The following is a 19,436-nucleotide window of genomic DNA, read 5'->3' on the forward strand; positions in this document are numbered from 1 at the left end:
AATCAATTTTCTTCTTGAAAAGGATTCTGAAGCTGTTCACCTTACTTCTCCACGATATTTAGCCTAATATGGGGGATCAACCCCACAATCTGACTCATGCAGTAGAAAGGGGGACAATAGGTCATCTTGTGTCTCAGGGTTTGAGGTTGTGGCCAGGTCTCATTTCACACCTGCTAGTCTATCTATGCAGAGACTTCTCCGCTCCTCAGCACCCTAGTGCAGGAAGGCAGGAGGGAAACCAGGCTTCTCTGTTAAGCTGGGACAGCCAGTGACTGCCCACTGCAGGGCAGATGGAATAGGGGTGGCAGAGGTAAGGATATGCCTGGCACATGAAATCTGGTCAGTAGGTGTTCACAGGTAGACCAGGGAGCGAGTGATGGCAGTGAGGGCCTGGCTTTCATGGGCAGGCTCCCCACACCCCTCAGGAACATGACTGTGAGTCCAGAAACAGCCATCAGCTACACAGTTGTAAAGGTGAAATTAAGACAGAGAGTCAGGCCTGGGGGTATAGCTCAGGGGTAGAGCATTTGACTGCAGATCAAGAGGTCCCTGGTTCAAATCCAGGTGCCCCCTCCCATTTTTAATGACGGAAGTAGTGCTGAGATTTCTGCCCCTTTTCCGCACATGCGACCATTAGTGTGCTTTATTTCATGATAAAATTTAGTGTCTGGATCAGGATGGGGGTCTAACAATCCTCCCCTGGTCATCACCCAGATAATATAATAACTGCTAGGGTCACATTTGATTGAAGAGGCTGACCAAGTTAGCCCAGACAAACCCCACTTCTGGGTCTCTTGCCTCTTATGGTCTATATGTGGACCTCACTCTTTCTCGGTATCTCATTTCCTCAACCTCACCGTAATCGCCAGAGAGAAAGCACAGACTCTCTCTTTGATCTTGCTACTACTTTCTGTGAAGTATGAAGGAAATATATGCGGCTTCCTACTTCCCAGAGGCAACTATAATGATTTGAAAACCCTGTCAAAAGTTGTCTCTTTTCTCTGTCTGGGAATTTCTTGAGGGTGCTGTCTCTACCACAGACTCTGGCCACCTAATTCTCCCTTCTTCTCTCCTAACACTTCTTATTTCTTACCCTGGGTCAGTATTTCCTTGATGAGAATACCTAGAAGTTTAATACTTTATATTAAACTTAAAAATTCAGATAAAATCTTTAAGACATAAATGGCTATAACAAATCTTCAGAGGATTCTCTACTTTCCTTGATGAGCAAAGAAATTTGAAATAATCTTTTATATGAGGACAAATAAAAATTCAGAAAATATGAAAAACATCTCATTAAAAGTATCAAATAACTAACATAGGAAATACCAGATGTAGATTTGGAAAGGATGGGAAGCAGAAATTTAAATTTCCATACTAAAAGCTGCTTTGGCCCTGAGTGTATTTCTCAGTTCAGAAGAGGCAGCTGAGAACCTGACTGGAGCTTTTGGGAGCCTCTCAAAACTAGGGAGATAGAAGTCAGAATTCTGGGCCCAACTAGAGTATAGACATTGATGACACCAACTCTGGCTTCAGACTAGGAGCTCAAGGGATAAGAGTAAATGGAAAGAAATTCAGTCACTGTAAGACTTTGTGGCTAGGCTTTTAAACTTTTGAATAGCTCAGGAAAACTCAGATCTCGAAATTATATTAAGATTGTTCAGGACACCTTAATATAATTTATTTACTTGGAAAAAGCAAATAAAGGAGGATATTATTATCCCTGGCCTTAGATTAGTTCTACAAATAAAATTTTAGCATACAGTCAAAGATCACCATATACACAGGGAAGCAAAAAGCTATGAATGAGAATCAATAAAAAGAACAGACCACAGAACTAAACAAGAGGACTTTGGATATTAGAACTACCAGAAACGCTATAAAATAACAATGCTTACTGTGTTCAAGGAGATAAAAGCCAACCTTGAAAATTTCAATAGGAAATTTAAAGCATGAAAAGTAACTTAGGAGATTTAAAAAGAAGACAAAATATAAATTTTATGTCTAAAAATACAATAACTAAAATTAAAAACTCAATGAATAGATCTATGCTCTTCTTAATAAATAGATTAAGCCAATGAGAAAATCAGTGAACTAAAACACTGAGAGGAAAAACTATCCATCATAAAACATGGAAAGACAAAAGTATGGCAAACACAGAAGATAAGGTAATTAATATAGAGGAACAGAAAGAAAAAAGACTGAAGAAAAGCGAACAGAGCCTAAGGGACCCATGGGATGCCACAAGTGGACCAACATATGCACTGTGAGAATCCCAGAAGAGGAAGGGAGAGAAAATGGGGGAGAGAGAATATTTGAAGAAATAATAGTTGAAAACTACCCAACATTGATGAAATACATAAATATAAAAATCTAACAAGCTCAGCTGGGCACAGTGGCTCATGTACATAATCCCAGTGCTTTGGAAGGCTGAGGTGGCTGCATCACTTGAGGTCAGGAGTTTGAGACCAGCCTGGTCAACCTCTACTAAAAAAAAAAAAAAATTAGGTGGGCATGGTGGCACATGCCTGTAATCCCAGCTACTTAGGAGGCTGAGGCATGAGAATTGCTTGAAACCAAGAGGTAGAAGTTAAAGTGAGCTGAGATCGCCCTGGTGTGGTTCCGTCCTGTGCAGCTGTTCTCTTGAGCAGTGGTTGTCTATCTCCATCCGCCTTCTCTCCCACCTAAGTGCGTGCCACCACCTGATGGAAGATTCATGGACATGGAGATGAGGCCTCTGAGGCCCCAGAACTATCTTTTCAGTTGTGAACTAAAGGCCAACAAAGATGATCACTTTAAGGTGGATAATAATGAAAATGAGCACCAGTTATGTTTAAGAGCAATCAGTTTAGGGGCTGGAGCAACAGATGAATTGGACACTGTTGAAGCAGAGGCAATGAATTATGAAGGCAGTCCAATTACAGTAACACTGGCAACTTTGAAAATGTCTGTACAGCCAACGGTTTCCCTTGGGGGCTTTGAAATAACACCACCAGTGGTCTTACAGTTGAAGTGTGGTTCAGGGCCAGTGCATATTAGTGGACACCACTTAGTAGCTGTGGAGGAAGATGCAGAGTCAGAAGATGAAGAGAAGGAGGATGTGAAACTCTTAAGTATATCTGGAAAGCAGTCTGCCCCTGGAGGTGGTAGCAAGCTTCCACAGAAAAAAGTAAAACTTGCTGCTGATGAAGATGATGATGGTGATGATTTTGATGATGAGGAAACTGAAGAAAAAGCACCAGTGAAGAAATCTATATGAGATACTCCAGTCAAAAATGCACAAAAGTCAAATCAGAATGGAAAAGACTCAAAACCACCATCAACACCAAGATCAAATGGACAAGAATCTTTCAAAAAACAGCAAAAATCTCCTGAAACACCAAAGGGACCTAGTTCTGTAGAAGACATTAAAGCAAAAATGCAAGCAAGTATAGAAAAAGGTAGTTCTATTCCCAAAGTGGAAGCCAAGCTCATCAGTTATGTGAACAATTGCTTCTAGATGACTGACCAGGAGGTTATTCAAGATCTCTGGCAGTAGAGGAAGTCTCTTTAAGAAAATACTTTAAACGATTTATTAGGCCGGGCGCGGTGGCTCAAGCCTGTAATCCCAGCACTTTGGGGGGCCGAGATGGGCGAATCACGAGGTCAGGAGATCGAGACCATCCTGGCTAACACGGTGAAACCCCGTCTGTACTAAAAAATACAAAAAACTAGCCAGGCGAGGTGGTGGGCGCCTGTAGTCCCAGCTACTCGGGAGGCTGAGGCAGGAGAATGGTGTAGACCCGGGAGGGGGAGCTTGCAGTGAGCTGAGATCTGGTCACTGCACTCCAGCCTGGGCGACAGAGCAAGACTCCATCTCAAAAAAAAAAAAAAAAAAAAAAAATTTATTAAAAAGTTTTCATCTCATTTCATTTCTGTAACAGTTGATGTCTGGCTTTTTTATAATGCAGAGTGAGAACTTTCCCTACCATGTTTGATAAATGTTGTCCAGTTTCCGTTGCCAAGAATGTGTTGTCCAAAATGCCTGTTTAGTTTTTAAAGATGGAACTCCACCCTTTGTTTGGTTTTAAGTATGTATGGAATGTTATGATAGGACATAGTAGTAGCGGTTGTTAGACATGGAAATGGTGGGGAGACAAAAATACACATGTGAATACTCAGTAATTTAATAAAAACAAAAAAGTGAGCTGAGCTCATGCCACTGCACTCCAGCCTGAGTGACAGAACAAAACCCTGTCTCAAAAAACGAAAACAAAACAAAACAAAACAAACAAACAAACAAACAAAGTAGCTCAATGAATTCCAAGTAAGATGAACTAAAGAGACCCACACTGAGGGAAAAGGACACCCTATTTAAAAAATGGTGTGAAAAAATCGGCAAGCCACATGTAGAAGAATGAAACTGGATCCTCATCTCTCACCTTATACAAACATTAGACAGTAACATGAAGCCATATGAAAAAATAAAGATCTCAGTAAAGGTAAATACATGGGCAATTGTTAAAGTTAGTGTTATAGCAACAACAGTTGTAACTCCACTTTTTTTTTTTTTTTTTTTTTACATAATGTAAGAGACTAATGCACTTAAGAGAATTATTAGTTCATGTTTTTGGGCATATGATATATAAAGATGTGATTTTGTGACATCAGCAACTGAAAGGGGTAGTGATGGAGCTGTTAACAAACCAGAGTTTTTGTATGTTACTGAAGTTAAGTTGGCATGAATTCAAATTGGAGTGTTGTATTGTTATAATATTAAATGTAATCCCCATGAAAGCCACAAAGAAAATAGCTATATAATATGTACATATTAAAAAAAACCATATATATACATATATATATATATATCTAAGAAGCTCAATGAATTCCAAGTAAGATAAACTAAAAAGACTCACACTGAGACACATTATAATCAACTTTCAACATCCCAAGACAAAGAGAATCTTGAAAACAACATATATATATATATGAAAGAAATTTAAACATTTCACTACAGAAAGGAAAACAGTAATGCAGAAATGAGGGATAAAACTGCTATAAGGCATGCAGAAGACGAATAGCAAAATGACAGAAGTAGTTTTCTCTTTATCAGTAATTACTTTAAATGTAAATGGATTAAACTCTCTAATCAAAAGGCAGAGATTGCAAGAGTGGACACAAAAACATGATCCATCTATATGCTGTCTATAAAGGACTCACTTTAGACCTAAAGACACAAATAGATTGAAAGTGAAAGGATGCAAAAAGATATTCCATACAAATAGTAATCAAAAGAGAGAGGGGGTGGCAAGACTAATACCAGAAAAAATAGACCTTAAATCTAAAAAGATTACAAGACACAAAAAATGACTCTATTTTATATATATACACACACACATACACACACACATTTTTTAAAAATTATACTTTAAGTTCTAGGGTACATATGCACAACATGCAGGTTTGTTATATATGTATACATGTACCATGTTGGTGTGCTGTACCTATTAACTCATCATTTACATTTTGTATATCTCCTAATGCTATCTCTCCCCCCGCCCCTCCCGACAGGAGGCCCCGGTGTGTGATGTTCCCCTTCCTGTGTCCAAGTGATCTCATTGTTCAATTCCCACCTATAAGTGAGAACATGCGGTGTTTGGTTTTCTGTTCTTGTGATAGTTTGCTGAGAATGATGGTTTCCAGCTGCATCCATGTCCCTACAAAGGACACAAACTCATTCTTTTTTATGGCTGCATAGTATTCCATGGTGTATATGTGCCACATTTTCTTAATCCAGTCTGTCACTGATGGACATTTGGGTTGATTCCAAGTCTTTGCTATTGTGAATAGTGCCGTAATAAACATACGTGTGCATGTGTCTTTATAGCAGCATGACTTATAATCCTTTGGGTATATTCCCAGTAATGGGATGGCTGGGTCAAATGGTATTTCTAGTTCTAGATCCTTGAGGAATCGCCACACTGTTTTCCACAATGGTTGAACTAGTTTACAGTCCCACCAACAGTGTAAAAGTGTTCCTATTTCTCCACATCCTCTCCAGCACCTGTTATTTCCTGACTTTTTAATGATCGCCATTCTAACTGGTGTGAGATGGTATCTCACTGTGGTTTTGATTTGCATTTCTCTGATGGCGAGTGATGATGAGCATTTTTTCATGTGTCTCTTGGCTGTATGCATGTCTTCTTTTGAGAAGTGTCTGTTCATATCCTTTGCCCACTTTTTGATGGGGTTGTTTGTTTTTTCTTGTAAATTTGTCTGAGTTCTTTGTAGGTTCTGGATATTAGCCCTTTGTCAGATGAGTAGATTGCAAAAATGTTCTCCCATTCTGTACGTTGCCTGTTCACTCTGATGGTAGTTTCTTTTGCTGTGCAGAAGCTCTTTAGTTTAATTAGATCCCACTTGTCAATTTTGGCTTTTGTTGCCATTGCTTTTGGTGTTTTAGACATGAAGTCCTTGCCCATGCCTATGTCCTGAATGGTATTACCTAGGTTTTCTTCTAGGGTTTTTATGGTTTTAGGACTAACATTTAAGTGTCTAATCCATCTTGAGTTGATTTTCATATAGGGAGTAAGGAAAGGATCCAGTTTCAACTTTCTACTTATGGCTAGCCAATTTTCCCAGCACTATTTATTAACTAGGGAATCCTTTCCCCATTTCTTGTTTTTGTCAGGTTTGTCAAAGATCAGATGGCTGTAGATGTATGGTATTATTTCTGAGGACTCTGTGCTGTTCCATTGGTCTATATCTCTGTTTTGGTACCAGTACCATGCTGTTTTGGTTACTGTAGCCTTGTAGTATAGTTTGAAGTCAGGCAGCGTGATGCCTCCAGCTTTGTTCTTTAGACTTAGGATTGTCTTGGCAATGTGGGCTCTTTTTTGGTTCCATATGAACTTTAAAGCAGTTCTTTCCAATTCTGTGAAGAAAGTCATTAATGTGGATGGCATTGAATCTATAAATTACCTTGGGCAGTATGGCCATTTTCACTATATTGATTCTTCCTATCCATGAGCATGGTATGTTCTTCCATTTGTTTGTGTCCTCTTTTATTTCACTGAGCAGTGGTTTGTAGTTCTCCTTGAAGAGGTCCTTCACATCCCTTGTAAGTTGGATTCATAGGTATTTTATTCTCTTTGAAGCTATTGTGAATGGGAGTTCATTCATGGTTTGGCTCTGTGTTTGTATGCTATTGGTGTATAAGAATGTTCGTGATTTTTGCACATTGATTTTGTATCCTGAGACTTTGCTGAAGTTGCTTATCAGCTTAAAGAGGTTTTGGACTGAGATGATGGGGTTTTCTAAATATGCAATCATGTTATCTGCAAACAGGGACAATTTGACTTCTTCTTTTCCTAATTGAATACCCTTTATTTCTTTCTATTGCCTTATTGCCCTAGCCAGAACTTCCAACACTATGTTGAATAGGAGTGGTGAGAGAGGGCATCCCTGTCTTGTGCCAGTTTTCAAAGGGATGTTTTCAGTTTTTGCCCATTCAGTATGTTATTGGCTGTGGGTCTGTCATAAATAGGTCTTATTATTTTGAGATACATTCCATCAATACCGAATTTATTGAGAGTTTTTAGCATGAAAGGCTGTCGAATTTTGTCAAAGGCCTTTTCTGCATCTATTGAGATAATTACGTGGTTTTTGTCTTTGGTTCTGTTTATATGCTAGATTACGTTCATTGATTTGTGTATGTTGAACCAGCCTTGCATCCCAGGGATGCAGCCCACTTGATCATGGTGGATAAGCTTTTTGATGTGCTGCTGGATTCGGTTTGCCAGTATTTTACTGAGGATTTTTGCATTGATGTTCATCAGGGATATTGGTCTAAAATTCTCTTTTTGTGTGTGTGTGTGTCTCTGCCAGGCTTTGGTATCAGGATGATGTTGGCCTCATCAAATGAGTTAGGGAGGATTCCCTCTTTTTCTATTGATTGGAATAGTTTCAGAAGGAATGGTACCAGCTCCTCCTTGTACCTCTGGTAAAATTCGGCTGTGAATCCATCTGGTCCTGGACTTTTTTTGGTTGGTAGGCTATTAATTATTGCCTCAATTTCAGAGCCTGATATTGGTCTATTCAGGGATTCAACTTCTTCCTGGTTTAGTCTTGGGAGAGTGTATGTGTCCAGGAATTTATCTATTTCTTCTAGATTTTCTAGTTTATTTGCATAGAGGTGTTTATAGTGTTCTCTGATGGTAGTTTGTATTTCTGTGGGGTTGGTGGTGATATCCCCTTTATCATTTTTTTGTTGCGTCTATTTGATTCTTCTCTCTTTTCTTCTTTATTAGTCTTGCTAGGGGTCTATCAATGTTGTTGATCATTTCAAAAAACCAGCTCCTGGATTCACTGATTTTTTGAAGGGTTTTTTGTGTCTCTATCTCCTTCAGTTCTGCTCTGATCTTAGTTATTTCTTGCCTTCTGCTAGCTTTTCAATATGTTTGCGCTTGCTTCTCTAGTTCTTTTAATTGTGATGTTAGAGTGTCAATTTTAGATCTTTCCTGCTTTCTCTTGTGGGCATTTAGTGCTATAAATTTCCCTCTGCACACTGCTTTAAATGTGTCCCAGAGATTCTGGTATGTTGTATTTTGTTCTCATTGGTTTCAAAGAATATCTTTATTTCTGCCTTCATTTCGTTATATACCCAGTAGTCATTCAGCAGCAGGTTGTTCAGTTTCCATGTAGTTGAGCGGTTTTGATTGAGTTTCTTAGTCCTGAGTTCTAGTTTGATTGCACTGTGGTCTGAGAGATAGTTTGTTATAATTTCTGTTCTTTTACATTTGCTGAGGAGTGCTTTACTTCCAATTATGTGGTCAATTTTGGAATAAGTGCAATGCGGTACTGAGAATAATGTATATTCTGTTGATTTGGGGTGGAGCGTTCTGTAGATGTCTATTAGGTCCGCTTGGTGCAGAGTTGAGTTCAATTCCTGGATATCCTTGTTAACTTTCTGTCTCATTGATCTGTCTAATGTTGACAGTGGGGTGTTAAATTCTCTCATTATTATTGTATGGGAGTCTAAGTCTCTTTGTGGGTCTCTAAGGACTTGCTTTATGAATCTGGGTGCCCCTGTATTGGGTGCATATATATTTAGGATAGTTAGCTCTTCTTGTTGAATTGATCCCTTTAACGATTATGTAATGTCCTTCTTTGTCTCTTTTGATCTTTGTTGGTTTAAAGTCTGTTTTATCAGAGACTAGGATTGCAACCCCTGCTTTTTTTGTTTTCCATTTGCTTGGTAGATCTTCCTCCATCCCTTTATTTTGAGCCTATGTGTGTCTCTGCATGTGAGATGGGTCTCCTGAATACAGCACTCTGGTGGGTCTTGACTCTTTATCCAATTTGCCAGTCTGTGTCTTTTAATGGGACCATTAGTCCATTTACATTTAGGGTTAATATTGTTATGTTTGAACTTGATCCTGTCATTATGATAATAGCTGGTTATTTTACTCATTGGTTGATGCAGTTTCTTCCTAGCATCGATGGCCTTTACATTTTGGCATGTTTTTGTAATGGCTGGTACCAGTTGTTCCTTTCCATGTTTAGTGCTTCCTTTAGGAGCTCTTGTAGGGCAGGCTTGGTGGTGACAAAATCTCTAAGCATTTGCTTGTCTGTAAAGGATTTTATTTCTCCTTCACTTATGAAACTTAGTTGGCTGAATATGAAATTCTGGGTTGAAAATTCTTTTCTTTAAGAATGTTGAATATTGGCCCCCACTCTCTTCTGGCTTGAAGAGTTTCTGCCAAGAGATCTGCTGTTAGTCTGATGGGCTTCCCTTTGTGGGTAATCCGACCTTTCTCTCTGGCTGTCTTTAACATTTTTTCTTTCATTTCAACTTTGGTGAATTTGAAAATTATGTGTCTTGGAGTTGCTCTTCTTGAGGAGTATCTTTGTGGTGTTCTCTGTATTTCCTGAATTTGAATGTTGGCCTGCCTTGCTAGGTTGGGAAGTTCTCCTGGATAATATCCTGCAGAGTGTTTTCCAGCTTGGTTCTATTCTTCCCGTCACTTTCAGGCACACCAATCAGATGTAGATTTGGTCTTTTCACATAATACCATATTTCTTGGAGTCTTTGTTCATTTCTTTTTACTCTTTTTTTCTCTAAACTTCTCTTCTCACTTCATTTCATTCATTTGACCTTCAATCACTGATACTCTTTCTTCCAGTTGATCAAGTCAGTTACTGAAGCTTGTGTATTTGTCACGTAGTTCTCGTGTCATGGCTTTCATCTCTATCTGTTCGTTTACGGACTTCTTTGCATTGCTTATTCTAGTTATCCATTCTTCCATTTTTTTTTCAAAGTTTTTGGTTTCTTGCACTGGGTACATAGTTCCTCCTTTAGCTCTGAGAAGTTTGATCAACCGAAGGCGTCTCTCAACTCATCGAAGTCATTCTCTGTCCAGCTTTGTTCCATTGCTGGCGATGAGTTGCATTCCTTTGGAGGGGGAGATGCTCTCTGAGTTTTTGAATTTCCAGATTTTCTGCACTGCTTTTTCCCCATCTTTGTGGTTTTTATCTGCCTTTGGTCTTTGATTATGCTGACGTACTGATGGGGTTTTGGTGTAGGTGTCCTTTCTGTTTGTTAGTTTTCCTTCTAATAGTCAGGACCCTCAGCTGTAGGTCTGTTGGAGTTTGCTTGAGGTCCCCTCCAGATGCTGTTTGCCTGGGTATCAGTAGCAGAGGCTGCAGAAGATAGAATATTGCTGAACAGCAAGTGTTGCTGTCTGATTCTTGCTCTGGAAGCTTCGTCTCAGAGGTGTACCCAGCCGTGTGAGGTGTGAGGTGTCAGTCTGCACCTAGTGGGGGATGTCTCCCAGTTAGGCTACTCAGGGGTCAGGGACCCACTTGAGCAGGCAGTCTGTGAAGGGGTGGCCTGCCCCTCCACACCTGTGGGTGTTTCTTGTTAGGTGGAACGAGAGACTTGAGAAAAGAAATAAGACACAGAGACAAAGTATAGAGAAAGAAAAGCGGGGGCCCAGGGGACCGGCGCTCAGCTTACAGAGGACCCACGCTGGCACCGGTCTCTGAGTTCCCTTAGTATTTATAGATAATTCTCTTTACCATCTTAAAGATAAGGGAGTGGCAGGACAATAGGATCGTTTTTAGGGAGGAAATCAGCAGTAAGACATAAGAACAAGGATCTCTGTGACATGAATAAGTTGAAAGGAAAATCCTGTGCCTTGAGATAAACCTTTTAGTGGCATTGTTTCATCCTATCACGTGGGGATAAACCTTGGACAATACCTAGCTTTTCTAGGAACAAAGACACACCCTGCATGCCCAAAATCCATTAAACCTTTAGTTACCACAGCACATGTCTCTTGCAAGGACAAGGTTGGGGGTAGGGTCACAGATTAACAGCATCTCAAATACAGAACAAAATGGAATCTCTTATGTCTACTTCTTTCTATACAGACACAGTAACAGGCTGATCTCTTTCTTTTCCCCACAGTCTGTCCATTCTCAGATCTCAACCTCCATGCTGGGAGAACCACTGCTCTCTTCAAAGCTGTCAGACAGGGACATTTACATCTGCAGAGGTTTCTGATGCTTTTTGTTTAGCTATGCCCTGTCCCCAGAGGTGGAGTCTACAGAGGCAGGCAGGCCTCCTTGAGCTGCAGTGGGCCCCACCCCATTTGAGCTTCCCAGTGGCTTTGTTTACATACTTAAGCCTCAGCAATGGTGGGCACCCCTCCCCCAGCCTCGCTGCTGCCTTGCAGTTAGATCTCAGACTGCTGTGCTAGCAATGAGGGAGGCTCTGTGGGCGTGGGACCCTCCGGGCCAGGCGTGGGATATAATCTCCTGGTGTGCCGTTTGCTAAGACCCTTGGTAAAGCGCAGTATTAGGGTGGGAGTTACTCGATTTTCCAGGTGTTGTGTGTCTCAGTTTCCCTTGGCTAGGAAAAGGAATTCCCTTCCCCCTTGCGCTTCCCAGGTGAGGCAATGCCTCACCCTGCTTCAGCTCTCACTGGTTGGGCTGCACCCACTGACCAGTATCGACTGTCTGACACACCCCAGTGAGATGAACCCAGTACCTCAGTTGAAAATTCAGACATCACCCATCTTCTGTGTTGCTCACGCTGGCAGCTGGAGGCTGGAGCTCTTCCTATTTGGCCATCTTGGGCATGCCCCCCAGCAGATCCAGGACATTATATATTAATAAAAAGCTTAGACCAGGTGTGGTGGTTCATGTGTGTAATTCCAACACTTTTGTAGGCCAAGGTAGGAGGATTGCTTGAGGTCAGGAAGTTGAGACCAGTCTGAGCAACATAGTGACAATCTGTACAAAAAGTAAAAAATTAGCTGGGCATGATGGCATGTGTCTATAGTCCTAGGTACTTGGGAAGCTGAGGTGGGACGACTGCTTGAGCCCAGGAGTTTGAGGCTGCAGTGAGCTATAATTGCACTACTGTACTTCAGCCTGGGCAACAGAGTGAGACCCCAATCTCTCTTTAAAAAAAGTTCAATACAACAAGAATATGTAACAATTATAAACATTTATGTACCTAATAGCACATGGAGCAAGAACCAAAACAACATAATTGAAGGGAGAAGTAGAAAGTACTCAAAAAATAAAGACTTCAGCATTCCACTCACAATAAGAAATAGAGCAATCAGACCGACAATAAGTAAGGAAATAGAAGACTTAAACAACACAATAAACTCATTATCTGTAGTAGATATATACAGAACACTACTCAACAACAACAGCAGACACATTTTCCTCAAGTGCACACAGAACATTTTCCAGGATAGATCATATGTTAGGCCACATATTAAGTCTCAATAGATTTAAAAAGATAGATATCATACAAAATCTATTCTTGAATCACAACAGGATGAATATAAATAACAGAAGTAAAACTGGAAAATTCACAAAATTGTGGAAATTAAACAACACACTCTTAAACAATCAATCGAAGAACAAATCACAAAGAAAATCAGAAATACTTAGAGACAGTGAATGTGAAAACACAACATACCAAAGCTTATGGAACACAGTGAAAGCAATGATAAGGGGAAAATTTATAGCTATAAATACTTACATTACATAACATGAAAAATTTCAAATTAATAACCTAGCTTTACAACTTAAGGAACTAGAAATTGAAGAACATGTTAACCCTCAAACTAGAAGAAGAAAATAATAAAGATTAGAGCAGAAATAAATGAAATAGAGAATAAAAAAATATGAAACAAAATAGAGAATAGAAAAATCAATAAAACCAAAAGTTGGTTCTTTGAAAAAATCAACAAAATTGACAAACCTTTAGCTAGGTGGACTAACAAAAAGAGAGAGAAGGTTCAAATTACTAAAATAAGAAATGAAAGTGGGGATGTTACCACCAGTTTTACAGAAATAAAAAGGGTTGTATTTTACAATCCTTTGTTGCCAAGACTAGCTCGGTCAGGGAGACCCTAACCCAGTGGAGCTAGAGGAATTAAAGACACACACTCAGAAATATGGAGGTGTGAAGTGGGAAATGAGGGGTCCCATAGCCTTCAGAGCTGAAAGCCCCGAACAGAGATTTACCCACATATTTATTAACAGCAAATCACTCATTAGCATTGTTTCTACAGATATTAAATTAACTAAAAGTACCCCTTATGGGAAACGAAAGGATGGGCCGAATTAAAGGAATAGGTTGAGCTAGTTAACTGCAGCAGGAGCATGTTCTTAAGGCACCGATTTCTCATGCTATTCTTAAAGGCTTAAGAATGCCTTTAAGCGGTTTTCAGCCCCGGGCAGGCCAGGTGTTCCTTGCCCTCATTCCCGTAAACCCACAATGTTCCAACTTGGGTGTTAGGGCCATTATGAACATGTGACAGTGCTGCAGAGATTTTGTTTATGGCCAGTTTTGGGGCCAGTTTATGTCCAGATTTTGGGGGGCCTGCTCCCAACACTTTGTATTATGAAAATTATATGCCAAGACACTGAATAACCAAGATAAAATGGACAAATTTCTAAAAACACATAACTTATTAAGACTAAATCACAAAAAATTAGAAAATCTGTATAGACCCATGACTAGTAAGGATATTTAATCAGTGATCAAAACTCTCCCAAAATAGAAAAACCTTGAACCTGATGACTTCACTGGTGAATTCTACTAACTATTTAAAGATGTATTAACACCAATCCTTTTTAAACTTTTCCAAAAAAATTGAAGAGGAGGTGATATCTTCTAAAATATTTTATGAGCTCAGTATTACTGCAATAGCAAAGCCAGATAAGGACACTACAAGGAAAGAAAACTGCAGACCAATATATCTTGTGCACATTTGTATTACTTTGTTTTCACACGGCTGATAAAGACATACCTGAGACTGGGTAATTTATAGGGAAAAGAGGTTTAATGGATTCACAGTTCCACATGGCTGGGGAGGCCTCACAATCATGGCAGAAGGCAGAAGTCACGTCTTACATGGTGGCAGGTGAGAGAGAATGAGAGCCAAGTGCAAGGGGTTTCCCCTTATAAAACTGCATCAGAACTTGTGAGACTTATTCACTACCATAAGAACATATCAACATTTATGCAAAAATCTTTGATAAAATAGCAAACAAAATTAAGTAGCTTATTAAAAGGTTTATACTCCATAAGTAAGTGGAATTTATTTGTGGGATGCAACAGTGGTTCAACATATGAAAGTTGATCAGTATAATATACTATACTAACAGAATGAAGGGAAAAAACCCACATGATCATCTAAATTGATGCAGAAACAATATTTGACAAAATTCAACACTCTTTTACGATAAAAACACTTGAGAAACTAGGAATAGAAAAACTACCTCAACACGATAAAAGTCATATGTGAAAAACCATATGTGAAAAACTATAGCAAATATCATACTCAATAGTGAAAGACTGAAATATTTTTCTGTAAGATAAGAAACAAGGCAAAGAGGCTCACTTTCACCACTTCTATTCAACATAGTACTGGAAGTTCTAGCCAGATAAATTAGGCAAGAAAAAAAAAACAGACATTCAAATTGGAATAGAAGAAGTAAAATGATCTCTGTTCACAGGTGATATAATCTTACACATAGAAAACCCCAAATATCCCACAAAACTGTTAAAACGAATGAATGAGTTCATCAAAGTAGCAGCATACAAAGTCAACACACAATAATCAGTTGCATTTCTAACAAGTAACAATCTGAAAAGGAAATTACGAAAATAACTCAGTTTATAATAGTATCAAAAATGGTAAAATATTTAGGAATTAACCAAGAAAGCAAAATACCTGTACAATGAAAACTACAAAACATTGCTGAAATAAATTAAAGAAGACAAATAAATGGAATCTCATCCCATATTCATGGATTGGAATACTTCATATAGTTAAGATGACAATACTGCCTGTATTAGTCTGTTCTCACACTGCTATGAATATCCAAGACTAGGTAATTTATAAAGGAAAGAGGTTTAATTGACTCAGTTCTGCATGGCTGGGGAGGACTGAGGAAACTTACAATCATGGCAGAAGGCGAAGCAAACACATCCTTCTTCACATGGTGGCAGGAGAGAGAGCTATGAGAGCCTAGTGAAGGGGAAGTTACTTATAAAACCATCAGATCTCGTGAGAACTTACTATCCTGAGAATAGCATGGGAGAAAGCAACTCTTTGATTCAATTACCTTGCACAAGGTCCTTCCCCCAACACTGGATTACAATTTGGTTTACAATTCAAGATGAGATTTAGGTGGGGACACAGAACTAGGCCATATCATTCCACCTGGCCCCTCCCAAATTTCATCTTTATTACATTTCAAAACATAATTATGCCTTCTCAACAGTTTCCCGAAGTCTTAGCTCATTTCACCATTAACTCAAAAGTCCAAGTCTGTAGTCTTATCTGAGACAAGACAAGTTCCTTCTGCCTGTGATCCTGTAAAATTAAAAGCAAGTTAGTTACTTCATAGAAACAATGGAGTACAAGCATTAGGTAAATACACCTGTGCCAATTGGGATAAATTGGTCAAAACGAAGGGACTACAGGGGATGCTGATGCAAGAGGTGGGCTCCTATGGCCTTAAGCAACTCTGCCTCTGTGGCTTTGCAGGATGTGGTCCCCCTCCTGGCTGCTTTCATGGGCTGGCGTTGAGTGTCTGTGACTTTTCCAGGTGCACGGTCCAAGCTGTCAGTGAATCTACCATTCTGGGGTCTGGAGGATGGTGACCTTCTTCTCAGAGCTTCACTGGGCAGTGCCCCAGTAGGGACTCTGTGTGAGGGCTTTGACCCCATATTTTCCTTCTGCACTGTTCTAGCAGAGGTTCTCCATGAGAGCTCTACTCCTGCAGTAAACTTCTGTCTGGACATCCGGGAGTTTCCATACATCCTCTGAAATCTAAACGGAGGCTCCAAAACCTTAATTCTTGACTTCTGTGTACCTGCAGGCCCAACACCACATGTAAGCCATTAAGCCTTGGGGTCTGCACCCCCTGAAGCAATGGTCTAGACTGTACATTGGCCCCTTTTAGCCATGGCTGGAGCTGAAGCAACTGGGACTCGGGGGACCATGTCCCAAGGCTGCATAAAGCAGAGGGACCCTGGGCCTGGCCCACGAAACCATTTTCCTCTCCTAGGCCTCTAAGCCTGTGATAGGAGGTGCTGTTGTAAAGCTTTCTGACATTCCCTGGAGGCATTTTCCGCACTGTCTTGTTAATTAACATTTGGCTCCTTATTACGTATGCAAATTTCTGCAGCCAGCTTGAATTCTCCTCAGAAAATGGGAGTTTCTTTTCTATTGCATCACCAGGCTACAAATTTTCCAACCTTTTATGCTTTGCTTCCTCTTGAACGCTTTGCTGCTTAGAAATTTCTTCTGCCAGATACCCTAAATCGTCTCTCTCAAGTTTAAAGTTCCACAGATCTTTGGGACTGGGGCAAAATGCTGCCAATCTCTTTGCTAAAACATAGGAAGAGTCACTTTTACTCCAGTTCCCAAAAAAGTTCCTTATCTCCATCTGAGACCACCTCAGCCTGGACTTCATTATTCATATTATTATGAGCATTTTAGTCAAAGCCATTCAATAAGTCTCTAGGAAGTTCCTAGAGAAGGAAGGAACAGGAAGAAATTTTTCTGTCTTCTTCCAAGCCCCCCAAACTGTTCCAACCTCTGCCTGTTACCTAGTTCCAAAGTTCCTTCCACGTTTTTGAGTATCCTTATAGCAGCACCCCACTCTCTGTGGTATCAATTTACTGTATTAGTCTGTTCTCATGCTGCTATGAAGAAATATCCAAGAATGGGTAATAAAGGAAAGAGGTTTAGTTGACTCACAGTTCCCCATGGTTGGAGAGGCCTCAGGAACCTTACGATTATGGTGGAGGGGGAAGCAAACATGTCCTTCTCCACATGGCAGCAGGAGAGAGAACTATGAAAGATGAACGAAGGAGGAAGTCCCTTATAAAATCATCAGATCTCATAAGAACTTACTCAAATATCATGAGAATAGCATGGGAGAAACTGCCCCAATGATTCAATTACCTCTCATGAAGTCCTTACCCCAACATGTGGGGATCACAATTTGGATTACAATTCAAGATGAGATTTGGGTGGGGACACAGCCAGACCATATCACTATCCAAAGCAATGTAGGCTTTTGCTCAATTTAGGAGTTCCAAGCTGTAGTGAGCTAAGAATAGGGATTGCATTGATAGGGATTTAATGCAATCCCTATTGGTATCCAATAATTTTTTGGCAGAAATAGAAAAAATAAAATTCCTAAAATTCATATGAGTCTCAAGGGACCCTAAATTGTCAAAACAAATCTTGAAAAAGAAGAACAAAAGTGAAATACTTACGCTTCCTGATTTCAAAGCTTATTACAAAGCTACAGCAACCAAAACAGTGTGTTATTGACATGAAGATAGACATATAATCAGTGGAATAGAATAGAGTGCCCCAAAATAAATCTTTGTGTATATGATCAGCTGATTTTTTGACAAGGGTGCCAAGACCATTCAATGTGGGATAAGACAGTCTTTTCAACAAATGTTGCTGGGAATTAGCTATCCATGTGGAAAAGAATAAAGTTGTACCCTGACTTAACACAATATAAAAAATTAACTCAAAATTAGCAAAAGCCTAAATTTAAGACCTGAACTATAAAACTTTCATTTATTTTTTTTTTTTTGAGATGGAGTCTTGCTATGTTGCCCAGTCTGGGGTGCAGTGCTGTGACCTCAGCTCACTGCAATCTCTGCCTCCTGGGTTAAAGCAATTCTCCTGCCTCAGCCTCCCAAGTAGCTGAGATTACAGGTATGTGCCACCATGCCCAGCTAATTTTTATATTTTTAGTAGAGACATGGTTTCATCATGTTGGCCAGGCTGGTCTCAAACTCCTGACCTCAAGTGATCTGCCCACCTTGGCCTCCCAAAGTGCAGGGATTGCAGGCGTGAACCACCGTGCCTGGCCATTAAGCTGTAAAAGTTTTAGAAGAAATATAAGGCAACATCTTCACAGAATTATATTTGACAATCCTTTCTTAGATATGACATTAAAGACGAGTGCAGCAAAAGACAAAGTAGGCAAATTGGGCTTCATTAAAATTAAAAAACTGTGTGCATCAAAAGATAATATCAACAGAGTGAAAAGGCAACCCAGAGAATGGGACAAAATACTTGCAAATCATATACAGTTAGCCTTCCACATTTGTGGGTTCCACATCTATGGATTCAACCAAACACAGGTCGAGAATATTTGGAAAAAAAATTCACAAATTTCAAAAAGCGAAACTTGAATTTGTCACTCACTAAGTACTACATTGAACCCATGCAAATGAAGTGATGTGTAGACATTGTATTAGGTTTTATAAGTAATCTACAGATGATTTAAAATATGTGGGAGGGCAGCCAGGTGCAGTGGCTCACACCTGTAATCCCAGCACTTTGGGAGGCTGAGGTGGGTGGATCACTTGAGGTCAGGAGTTCGAGACCAGCCTGGCCAACATGGTGAAACCCCATTTCTACTAAAAATACAAAAATTAGCCAGGCATGGTGGCACGTGCCTGTAATCCCAGTTACTTGGGAGGCTAAGGCAGGAGAATAGCTTGAACCTGCGAGACAAAGCTTGCAGGGAGCCGAGATAGCGCCACTGCTCTCTAGCCTGGGTGACAGAGTGAGACTCCATCTCAAAAAAAAAAAAAAAAAAAAAAAAAAAAGCAGAAGAATGTGCATAGGTTATATGCAAATGCTATGTCATTTTATCTAAGGGACATGAGCGGCCACAGATTTTGGGATCTATGGGTGTTCCTGGAACAAATACCCTGCAGATACAAAGGGACAACTGTATCTGATACTGGATTAATATCCAGACTATACAGAGAACTCTTAAAACTTAACAACTCCAAAAACGAACAACTTGAAAAAATAGGCAAAAGACTTGAATAGACACGTGTCCAAAGATGGTATACAAGTGGCTAAAAATCACAT

General features: G+C 39.8%; 1 protein-coding gene and 1 non-coding gene across 2 annotated transcripts; both read left to right on the top strand.

Moving 5' to 3' along the window:
* The first annotated feature begins 501 nt into the window (after positions 1 to 501).
* TRNAC-GCA lies at positions 502 to 573 on the top strand. The gene has a single exon. It is a non-coding gene; the product is annotated as a tRNA-Cys (tRNA).
* A 2,143-nt stretch (positions 574 to 2,716) lies between these two features.
* Positions 2,717 to 3,499, top strand: LOC112621124 (nucleophosmin-like). Its single transcript, XM_025380332.1, has 2 exons — positions 2,717 to 3,250; positions 3,338 to 3,499. Exons 1-2 carry the CDS (start codon positions 2,717 to 2,719, stop codon positions 3,497 to 3,499), a joined length of 696 nt encoding a protein of 231 aa, XP_025236117.1.
* The last annotated feature ends 15,937 nt before the right edge of the window (positions 3,500 to 19,436 follow it).

Source organism: Theropithecus gelada, chromosome 3 (assembly GCF_003255815.1).
Source record: "Theropithecus gelada isolate Dixy chromosome 3, Tgel_1.0, whole genome shotgun sequence".
Taxonomy (NCBI): Eukaryota; Metazoa; Chordata; class Mammalia; order Primates; family Cercopithecidae; genus Theropithecus; species Theropithecus gelada.

Coding starts and splice junctions, on each gene's coding strand:
- LOC112621124 (XM_025380332.1), top strand. CDS start 2,717: ATGGACATGGAGATGAGGCCTCTGAGGCCCCAGAACTATCTTTTCAGT. Junction 3,251..3,337: donor AAAAAGCACCAGTGAAGAAA/TCTATATGAGAT, acceptor CCAAGATCAAAT/GGACAAGAATCTTTCAAAAA.